The sequence below is a fragment of the Lottia gigantea genome (genome assembly GCF_000327385.1).
Source record: "Lottia gigantea unplaced genomic scaffold LOTGIsca_6, whole genome shotgun sequence".
Taxonomy (NCBI): Eukaryota; Metazoa; Mollusca; class Gastropoda; family Lottiidae; genus Lottia; species Lottia gigantea.
In genome coordinates, this window is record NW_008710049.1 from 2,336,077 (window position 1) to 2,348,641 (window position 12,565).

Genomic DNA, 12,565 nt, shown 5'->3' on the forward strand with positions numbered 1-12,565 from the left:
TCTGAATCATGCACCATTCATATTCATACATGTTTTCTTATAGTCAGTGGGTTTTTCAACAGCATTAGAATATGCAGAGAAGAGAAGAAATGTATTTAAGATATCTACAGGCAGCACAGAACTAGAGTAAGTTGAGAACTCTATGATTACCTCCCTTGACACACTAAAGGGGGATAATTTTTTTTTTAGTAGACATCATTATTTTATTATTATTCACTAGTTCCTATTTAGCTGGTTTTAAAATGAATCTAAAATCTTGATAAGTGAAAGGAACACATTAAGGATAATGGATAATCCTGGAATGTACTTTGTTATGTATCTTATTACAGCAAATTAATGGGTGGAGGAATGGAAAGTATGGCAATAACAGAAGCATTTGGTGAATTTAGAACAGGAAAAACACAGATATCTCATACACTATGTGGTAAGGAAAAAAGTTCAAGGAAAGATTTCCCGCCATACAATTTTGTCTTGTATATTTGCATTTAACTATTTGTACTAAGCTAAAAGAAAACAATATCAAACTTATAAAACTGTTCAATAGTTGGTCTTTTAATATGATTTTTTGTAATGAATGAATTGAAATCTGCTGTTAAAGGTGGTACAACCCTCGTCTTTATGTATCAGCGATGTACCGTACATCAAGTAATATATATTGTGTGTTTCAGTAACAAGTCAGATACCTAATAATAATTATAGTGGTGGTAAAGTGGTATTTATTGACACAGAAAATACATTGTATCCTTTTTATAAAAGTTTTTCATAGTACTGATAATGATATTTTCTTTCTTCAATTATTATGTTAAGAAAATCATGAATCCACATTTCTAATTTATTTACTTAATATAATTTACTTGTTTACCCATTTAGATATCAAAATATTTTTTTGAAATTTTGGTTTAATTAAGAGTAGCATCCAGCATCTCTAATGAATTTTGAATCTGTGCCAGTCTTCTTATTTTTTCCTGAACCAAGATACCAGCCGTCCTGACAGATTACGAGATATAGCAGATAGATTTAATTTAGATCAATCAGCTGTATTAGATAATGTTCTATATGCTAGAGCTTATACAAGTAAGTCATCTATTTACAAATACCTTGTCCTTATCATATACCTATCTAGAAATTGTATTCTGAAACTGTATCATTTGTAACTTTTTGGTGATAATTCTGGAACAGCTTGAACCTCTCATTAAAAGCCATTTTCAGGTAAAAAAAAATTTATTAATTGTTTGATAGAGCATTATTTTGAAGAGAAAGAATATCTAATATTATTGACTCAAATAATATGGTTATTCACATTAACTGAATGATTTAATAATAGGTGAACATCAATATGAATTATTAGATTTTGTAGCTGCTAAATTTTATGAAGAACCTGGAGTATTTAAATTATTGGTATGTGTGGTCTTTCTGTTTTTGCTGTCTATTCAACACACAAAACATGTTACAAGGATTGCTTTATGAATGGTTTACACAAATTCTAATATTTGGCATTATCCAAATCTTTGTTCAAGTCCTAAACAAATTCATGACATTGCTAACAAATTTATTACAATATTTTTGCTAAAAAAGTCAAAAATATTCAATAAACTTTCCAACAGTCCAACATCTTCACTATGTCAAGCTATTATGAATCTTATAAATTGACTCCAATATCCTCATTTCTTGTATCACAGAAGTTTGTAAATGTAGTGAATTGAATGGATTGGATTGGATTGCGAATACAGTGAGTCAGACACCTCGACAAAAAGTCTATGAATACAAAGTCATTCTGTCGAAGGCTCTGATTGACTGTATCAAATCACTTGTATAAGACAAGGTTCGTAATATCTTGAAATTGTGAAGATGGGGAGTCATAATAATCAGCATTTGTTGTCTTTTATCAGATAGTAGATTCAATCATGGCATTGTTCCGAGTAGATTTTAGTGGTAGAGGAGAATTAGCTGACAGACAACAGAAATTAGCTCAACTTTTATCAAGATTACAGAAAATAGCTGAAGGTAAAGTATTGGTAACCTTATAAGTTCTTGTAGACCTATCTGACAATCTCATAGAGATTAACTATCTATAAATATTTGTTATTTATATAAAACAACCTGTTTCCAGCTGGTATTAAGCATTTATTTGGCTATATTTTGCGGTAGATGTAATTCTATTATAGTGCTACATGAAGGGGTTATAATCTGATGCATTTTTGTTTCATAATGATAATACCTGAATATGTAGACAATATGTATTGTTTGTATTTTCTAGAATATAATGTATCAGTATTTGTAACCAATCAGATGACATCTGATCCTGGTGCTGGAATGTCGTAAGTTCCTGAAACTTTCTTTATAACTTTACAAAAAAGGAGGAGTTTTACAAAAAAAATAGATTTTTGAAAATGTCAATGACTTAGCTCCCTTGACACACTAAAGGGAGATAACTTTACTCATCATTTTACATAGAGTTCTTGTTTTGTTAAGCCAATTGTTTGAAGATATAAGGGCAAATTGGAAAGCATAATGGTCTTGAAATTGATTAGTCTTGTAAACCATATTTCAGATTTCAAGCTGACCCCAAAAAGCCAATCGGAGGCCATATCCTGGCACATGCTTCTACTGTCAGAGTCAGTTTAAGAAAGGGACGAGGTGAAACTAGGATTGCCAAAATATATGACAGGTATAGTATATCAAATCAATGTGATTATACTATGTAAACCATTGGGATGAAGCATTGTCCTTGAAATTTCAGTAGGGAAAACTTGATTAAGTGTATTTGAACTGTATATGCTTAAATGAAAATGTCATCTTATAATTAGCAATGAGTTTCCAAAAGATTCAAGATTAAATATTTGCTATGCACAAGTAATAATCATATGGTATCAGTTACAAGTAAACCAGTAAGCCAAACATTTCATATGTTAGGTAGAATAAATTGTAATTTAAAGGTATACTACCTCTTAGACTGTCCAAAAGATAGCTTGCCAGGCAAGGTAACATACGCCCATTACAAGCTGTCAGAAATAAGAAGTCTTTAGTGACTTGAATACGAATTTTACTATTTTAAAAATCTTCATACAGTAATACATTGTAGTAATTTATTATATTTATTCCAAATCTTTTTTTAAATTGATAACCCAAAAGCACATCATCAAAAAATCATCCATATATTAGAATTATACTAAATTCTCATCAATTTAAATGATGATCAAATTTCATGGTAATCAGATGAAAACTCAAAAATCGTAAAATATATTCATCGAATAATCGTCATATTTGAATCAGTACAAGATCTTATCAATATATCATATGATCACACCAAGATTCATTAAAATTAATTGAAACTGTAGTCTCTATTGACTATTGCGTTCACAAACAAATGTTGACATGATTTTCCTAAGTAATGGGCAGTAACTCAAAAACAGTTCATCAAAAAATCATCTTGACCGAGATCTGAAATAAATAATCACCCCAAATTTTATTAAAATCGAATGAAAAGTGTAGTCTTTATTACGCTCATGAACAATTTTTGACACGTTTTACTAAGTCAAGGGCAATAAGTGGAAAAACGTTCATAAAAAAATTGTCAAATTTTAATCAATCCAAGATTTCATGAATATAAATCATCATACCAAATTTCCTTCAAATCAGGTGAAAACTGTTGTGGGTATTATGCTCACAAACAAATTTTGACACGTTTTTATTAGTCAAGGGCAAAAACTAAATAAATTTTCATCAAAAATTCTTCAACATCGAACTCGACCAAGATCTAATAAACATAAATCATCACACCAAATTTCAGTATAATCAAAAAGAAAATGTAGTCTCAATAGTGCACATAATAAATGTAGATGGACCAACGGATAGGGGCAACGGCAATTTACATCCACATTGCAATGTGGGCATATTAAAATTGAAATTTTTAAACTTGTCCAAAATGAGTCTTTTTTCATCAGTAGACTTACCTGGTGTCAACACTATACAACAGAATCCCTTTATAATCCAATATTTATAAAACTAATTCCATTTTAAGAGGTAGTATTCCTTTAACCGTTACATGCCCCGTTTTATGTTTGAAGCCCATTGACTAAGTATTTGGATGACTTTTTCAATGCATCTTCTCTCCTTTCAGTCCAGATTTACCTGAAAATGAAGCTACATTTGCCATAAGTACTGGTGGAATAATTGATGCTAAAGAATAAGGATTGTGTGTAAGAGAACAAGAATCTCAAATTTTTAAATATTTCTTAACCAGAATGATGAAAAACTTGTTACAGATATTGACTTGTTAAATTGAAAATTATGTGATATTTTGCCATTTATTATTGTTGAGTTTTATAATAAAATTTGCTGAATGTTCAAGAGGCCAGTCTTTAGACCCTAACTATTATAAATACTAATAAAAAAAAGAACAAGAGTTTGGTCTAATTTTAATACCATACCATGCCATGACAGCACTATCAGCAATTATCGAACAAAAAGATTTGATAGGTAAAAGTATTTATTTCTTAAGATATTCTAAAATGGCACAACACTAAATGTTTTCAACCTTATATCTTCTTCAAGAATTGTATTTAATCCAGAGCTCATGCAAAAAACTGTTGGTGCATTTAATAAATTCTGTTACTACAGAAGCAATATCTATCAATATCTTATTTCATGAATTACAGACATTCAGAAATTAGTCCAATTACGAGTCTGTATTATAATATGGGCTAATACCAGACATGTTTTGAAATAAACTTTTAAGAGGGTAGATCATATATGATTTCAAAAGCGGGGATAAAATGAATTAAATGGTTGATATATGTTATCTGTTATGTGTCATGAATATAGAAATCTATATATTCTTTAAGCTTATAAGATAGCTGAACTCTAATCACTTAGTGATTTTGCATAAGAAATAAATTCTACATCAAAACATCCTTCACCATCTTGAATGTGCTGAAGACTAGCAATGTAAGATACCAGTAAAATATATAATATATACAATATAATGGAAAATAGAAGCTGACTATAATTAACTACATGTACCTAAAAGCACAAGATACACTTGTTATACACATTAATGTGGGTTTATATTGTCGTTGCCCCCATCTGTTGTCTGAATGTCTGTCCGTCCCGCTCAACGTCCACAATTGTTCTGGACACGATAGAGAGCATGTTTCTTGATAAATTTGTCGAAAATCAAGAAAAAAGTAGTGTGTAGTATGAAAACGTTGCCATCAGAATATTTCATTTACTGATAGCTCCTGTCAACCTCCCAGATGACTTGGCTGTCATTACAATTGTGAGCATATTACGATTGCGATCACTATTTTTCTGACATTTACTCAACATTTCACATGCTCATATTGGCAGTATTATCTAGAGAAATGATGATGCTGCTGGTGAGAGCATGAGTTAATAAATGTTAGAAATAGCATATCCATGTATCTTGTGCTTCTTTACCCATACCTATTCTATGTCTTATAAACAGTAATTAACTATCTACTATCTATACTGATACAAACAACAGTTGGGAGATATTTATGCACATTTCCAAACCAGGGCAGTTTATTTTGTTTTCTAGTAAATTAATTTCTTTTAATGCTATGTATAGCATATTGAACACATCAAATGTGAGGCTCAAAGTGCAAACTATGTCATTTATTGAAAATATGGAGACGTCATATGAAGGAATAGCTTATGTGAAGTCACTGAACATCTAGGGGCCTTATTTTCCCAAACTTTCCTTAAATAAAATCTAGATTTTAAGACATACAGTTATCTGATTGGATCCCAAAACAAAATTTAAAATATATTTTAGTGATTGAACAATCACTGAAAATAATCTTAAGTTAAGTTTATGAGAATAAGGCCCCTAATCAGATGTGAGAAAATGGGCTTAAAACGTCAAGCAGGTGATTTAATGCAGTGACAAAACATTAACATTTTTATGTTTGCGTTATGAGCCTCGTTCCGGATTCAATATGGCTGATGCGTGAATAAGGTCTAATGCGCTTATAACCAATCAAATTACCAAAATATAAATGGACTGTTCATCTATTGCCCAAGGACAAAATCCTTTTTCATACTTAGCTGAGATTTTACTCAAATTTAAAGCAGGTTTTACAGATACATAACTGATTTTATCAAAGAAAAACATATGTCTATGCCTTAAGACACAATGTTTCTGGTTAATCTCAGAACCTTCAAATTTTACCTTTTCTTGATGTAAGGGGCATTTTGAATTTGAGTAAAATAATAGCTGCGCATGAGAAATGTTTTGTGGCCCTGGGGCCTGGATGTGCGTATATAACTTTGTCCCAACCTACTATTGCCTTACTATCAGCATAGTAGTTGCTATTATTTCCCTAATAGTGTTAGTACTAATAATTGAAGGCTACACAAGCAATAAATTGTTGAATATACATGTAGAATGCTTACTGAACATGTAATAAAGATATTTAGATAATGAATAACTGTTTAGATTTACCAATAGAAATATTAAAACATATTTCAATTTCTGTTAATATTTCTTTACCACTCTACTATTAAGTATTGAGCACTATTTCAACAGTGAGAATATTTTATTATTGTAGATTATTATTGTAACACTTGTGACCAAATTTGATGGTGGGTTTTTCATTGCAAACCGACCATTAGCAATTTTAATGATTCTTATTTCTTTATGCTACACAATAATTCAATAAACAAGATATTTTGCTTCATTTGCCTAAAATTTTGAAGGCTCTTTTTGATCAATTAGTGAATGAAAGGTCAAAGTGTAAGCAAAATTACTAAAATAATAATCACAACTAATTTGTGCTAAAATCACAATAAAATATAAAAGAATAATTAAACTAAAAATATCATATATTATGGACATTTTAAAATAAATAGTATCTGATAAATAACAAACAAACAAAAACCAAAATAAACAAAAGAATCCATAACACCAGAAATAGTAAAATGTTTAAATTTTTCAAGAAATATGATCTTAATGCAGAATGAAATGAATTCCACAAGTGGGCACTATAAGTTTCTGTGTTTCAGCGATTTTGGGTTGCCTGCTAGGCTTCAATACCTAATCAGAAAAGAATTTACTAAAATTTCTCAGCTCTTTGTTTTGCCGTTACTTTTTATTTTACATAAATTCATGTCCAGCTCCTGAGACAAATATACCGGTAATAAGAAATATTAGAATTTAAAACAAAAAATAAACAACTAAATCATTATATATGCCAACATAAAATGCAAGATTTTTTGGGAAAGAGGACCTGGACCATGTTATGAAGCAACTAAATACCATTATATTGAGACTATGCCTACCCTGTTTATACTGAAGCTGAACTAATATAGGAATAATATACTATTAATAATCAATTAATTAACAATGAGATTCTATTGAAAGTAAAACAAATGCAGTATTAAAATCTGATATCACTCATTACTGTCAAACATAGTAATCTTCACTTCTGATTTGTACAGCTACTTCCACAAACACCTCAAATTTGATGATCAATTTACACTGCATTGACTGATTTCCTGTTCATAAATCTCTTCGTCAATGAAATCTAATCTTCAAAATTCAAATGAGTAGTGATCTTCAATGATTGTATAAACATTTGAGTTATTTTGGGATATCAACTGGAGTGCCATGTACACGGAATCGATATAAACAAGTATATTTTATCTGTCCATAGTTATTCAATACTTCTAATTCTATAAATTTGAACACAGGAGGGTTTGGAATCTGAAATACAAATAAAAAATTCATAAAATGATAGGAAGCAGGAATCATTGATTCTCTCATCGTTTTAGTACAATCTAGACTAGAGCTTTTATTTGTCAAAGGGTTAAAATCAGATATAAAATCATCATACTGACAACTGGATTGGATTTAGGTTAGCAAATAAATAGCCAATTACCATGGCATCAGAAATTCTTCAAGCTTGAGGGGATTAAACTTAAAGATCAAACTGTTGAACCCTCTAAAAATAATTCCCCCCAATTTTAATAATTTACTGACCTGTATCGGGAAATATTGTACAGAGACACTCTCATCATCATAAGTATAATTTCCTAAAGATAATCCATTTATACTATCTTCTTTTTCTAGGCCCTGTAATATAAATCATAGCAATTAATTTACCACACAAGAATAATGGAACAATTTGGTTTTTTTCTCAAATTTATATTTTACAGGACAATCCAAATTCATTGCTTCTGTCCGAGAAATTGCATACAATTTGGTGTGCCAATGATCAAAGTCTTCGTGTACTTGTGTGAGAAGTGTGGTGCATGTATGCCATGTTTGCACACATGCCAACTTTGCACAAGTAACACCACTTGCTTGACACATTCTGAACATTGGGCATAATCAACACAAACACTGTCGACATATGTGTCATGGCATGAACAATGCTCAACCAATAATACTTAACCTATGCCTTGAAAACAAAATGTGCATCACAACAGCATTGAAATGGCAAGACCAAATGTGCAGCATTGTGGGGGCAAAAATTATGCAAGTGTCAGGGTGGCTTAAGTCTCATTCTCAAATTGAGTCAAAATTTCAAACATCCCATTCATTTTCAAACATTTTTTACTTACATAAACTGTGAAATCTTTAGGAGCACTCTTGATATCCCCAGTAGGTGATAATGATTTAGGTATATGTTCTAATGTAAAACCACTTGGAATGATTGAATTAGATAACTCTATCACAACTTGACCTCTCTGACCTTTAAATGCCCAGCATTCACCTGGATTTACATTTGGCTGAAAATATAAAATAATGATGACAATAAGCTATGATAGGTATATATTCATTGAGACTATTGAAAGCTGTATGAAAGAAATTTTGAGAGACCAAAGCCATTGTTCCTTGAACCATACCTTTATTCCATATAATAAGAAACAGAGCCAGATTGTAAACTATAAGCTACAGTACTTAATGACATACACATTATCCTGAATGATTTTGAAATTAGAAGCAATTGAGAATATACATGCTGTAATGTTGCTGTGACTAATAGACTAAATATAAATGTATACCTGTATAACAGATCTAGGTGAATTAGACCAATACCATAATGGTATACCAAACATACTAACTAACGCTGTTTTATGATAATATGTTTCTGAACATCGTACACTTATCAGACTGCCACCTGTAATAAATACATACATGTATCACTTTATGAATAAATACATCATGGGTAATGCGTTGCATATAAATATAATATCATTTGGTAATTCTGAAAGATGTAGGCTACTGAAATTGGTTACGTTGGCAAATTTCGAAAATCTGGTCTTGACATTGATCTTTCAAGAATAACTCTTACCTGTCTGCAATTACACACCATTTCCACCTATGACCTCTAGTTGTTTTACCTGACTAATCAAATAAAGACTGCACTACAGTTCAGCATGCCTAAAGTCCACACAATAATAAAAGAGACTGACTTTGAGCATTTTGGTTGCAAAGTGCGTGACTTATTGAAAATATAAAATTTACCTGCAGATTCCAATGCGTAATCAGCCATGCCTGTTCTATCTGCACTAAATTTTAATAAAGACTCATCAACAAGTGCTCGGACATGCTGAAAATAACAACAAAACAGTTATTTGTATTGAAAATCACTGTATAGGACATAAAGATCTAAAGATTAAAATTTAAGTTCACAAGGATCCGGTCAACCAGCTAGTCTTGGCATAAAGCTTTGTAAGGTTATCTGCAGATTTCCTGGATTTACAGCTTGTTCAACTTGACTAATGAGCAAAGACGGCAACCAAGATTAGAATCCAAAACCACCTTTTGTGCTTTAAATTAAGAATTATCAAACAGACTGCATTAGATTTTAAATGGTCAAAATGGCCAAAACTAAAAATACTGATGCACCTCAAAACAGGAGTAGACAGCATCAAGATTTGATAATTCTGGTAACGTTTTTATTTGACTTTTTGAAAATAAAAATTTCAAGCAAGAAGAACCTACCATTTCACTGAGTCCACCACCTACAGTATGAGAACTAGATCTATCAGATTGTATCAACACTGCTTGTTCTTTCATTTCTCTCTGTAAACCTAACACTTTCTCTGTTATATCTTCTGCTAGGGCTACCATCTTAGCTTCAAATTCTTCTTTACTGATATAATTACCATGTAACCAGGTCATAAACAGGTTAGATATATCACTAGAATCTTTACTCTTCTCTCCTCCAGCTAACATCTATCAAAAATATTGTACAAAGTTTAAATGTATGGCTAATTTATTCACATTAAAGTTTTTTTTCCAAATTCAGTTGAGCAAAAAAGGTGGGAACTATTTTCAGAATTATACAGAAAATACACAAGATTCATAGTTGTTTGTTTGGACAAACTTGGGCTGATATTACAGAAAACATCATTTCCGCTTTGATTATGATTCTTACGAAGTCCTGTCTTCATTATAGATTGTCTTTGAGAAGGACCTTCTTGACTTCAAAGAAGAGAAATAAAAACTCTTTACTCACCCCTGCTAGGATATCATGTATCTGTTGTCTTACAAACGTAATATTATAACTATCTTTATCACAACAATTCTTAACACTGGCTATCATAGCAGACTCCTTATCTTTTAACACTAACATCTGAGCTTTCATTGCTTCTAATTCTGATTCTAGTTCTCTAATTTTTAATTTCATTCCATCATTCAATTCACCAGTTTTCCTACAATCATTTTATATCAAAATATAATTCTGCTTATTTGGATATTAACAACATGATTTCAATTGAAACTTATTTTAATTTACAGAGTATTGATAACTGTACAGGATACCTTTCTGGTGAAAAACAATTAAAAATATAGGCTTAATCATCTTCTTATACTTACAAGTTAGCATTCACTTTAGCCTCAAATATGTCATCTTCTAATTTCTGGAATGTAAATAAAAGCTTATATTTGGTATTTTGAAAGATAATCAATGATTCACACCATAACCTGTATCAATAATACAATTTCCAGGTTTTTTTTATAAACTCATCCTTATTTAAAAGATCCAAAATGTCAACCAAAGACTATTTAAACAAGACAACAAAAATAATAACTCAACAGGTTATTTGACTTCAGAAGTGTAAAAAGATCCTACATCAAGTCTCTTATTATATTACCTTTGTGAAACATCGTTTGAAATATCTGTACAAAGGTAGATATATTACTATAACACACTGTTGTTACATTTAATTAACCCATTTAAAAACAATGCAATGTATTTCTTACATACCTTATTTTTAATCTGTGCAGCTCCTAGTAAAGCCTCTAATGATGATAGTTTACTGGTATAAAGTTGATTTTCTACAGATTGGTCATCTTTATTTTTCTTCATTAAACTATCCAACTCTAGACGTAAGGTAGATAACTCAGACTGTAATAATCTCTGTACTATTATAGATACATCTTTCTCTGATAACATATCTCTTCTATTATCACCTTGTAACTGTAGAAACATCTGCTGTATTCTCTGATCTATATGGCGCATGTCAAAATTGGATGACTGAAGATAAAAATAAAGAAATAGGTTCATTAATTTAGCCAAACACAGAAGCTTATGGACAGAAAAAAAAACTGTCAACTATCTCTAACCATTTCAAGACTAATGGCTGTCCTACAGGCCATATAATAATTTTATATCAGATGGCTTGTGAAGCAGTTACCAACTGCAAATGATCCAACAATGTTTAATGTTTGAGTTTATGATAAATTAAGAGTAATTAAATTAACGTTTCTTATCCCAATAGGAGAGACAATAATGCTTACATCACATTTTCTCATTTCTTTCAACCCATCTGTAAATGATACAGGAAAGTATAATCTACAGGCTTAAGACATAATTATTGCCATTGGACATGTGTAAACTAAATAGTTTTTCACTAAATATTAAATTGTGATTGTGTTAACAGCTTTACCTGTTGAATAATGGTGTTATTTTTCTCAGAAGACCATATCAATGGTATAAATCTAGTCTTAGTTATTTCCCGTATTTCATCATGGTTGTACAGACCTGAAATGATGAAGAATTAATCTTAAAATTCCATATTTTCAAAACAGGAAAATAAACCAAAATTGCTTGATGATTAAAACTTCGAATTTAAAAGAATTATTACATTTAATTTGTTCTTTACATCAAGCTGTCAGTTATATGATTGTGTTGTCATCAGCTATAATGTTTTGGTAGTTTTCCAAATTTTATATAAAGCTTTGGGAGGGAAAATACAGTTGCATTCTTCAATTTCTTTTAAGAGCTAACAAAATGTGCACTTATATCACAATTTCAGTACTAATTTACCCAAAAACATAATCCAGGGCGCGGGCACACAAACAGTCTTGGTTGCCAATTTTTGTCACTGACTAGAGTTTAACCAATCGGCTGCGGGCACACAAGGTAATAAAAAAATTCAGTAGGTTGTTTTCCACTATGTTTAATCACATGCAGATCATGCGATTGAAAGGAAAATGAATCTAATTCAATGATGATGCTATGTCTTGATGTCAAACTTGTTTGATATCATAAATAGGGCCGGCATTGATTACCAAATTGAGATCGATTAT

At 30.8% G+C, this 12,565-nt stretch overlaps 1 protein-coding gene across 1 annotated transcript; it reads right to left on the reverse strand.

Moving 5' to 3' along the window:
- Positions 1 to 7,603: 7,603 nt before the first annotated feature.
- Positions 7,604 to 9,566, reverse strand: LOTGIDRAFT_106980 (hypothetical protein; the record flags this gene model as incomplete). Its single annotated transcript, XM_009063875.1, has 5 exons — positions 7,604 to 7,726; positions 8,003 to 8,095; positions 8,587 to 8,754; positions 9,031 to 9,146; positions 9,494 to 9,566. Coding segments are annotated over 5 exons (573 nt in total), but the record flags the coding sequence as incomplete, so codon positions are not given.
- Between the last annotated feature and the right edge of the window lie 2,999 nt (positions 9,567 to 12,565).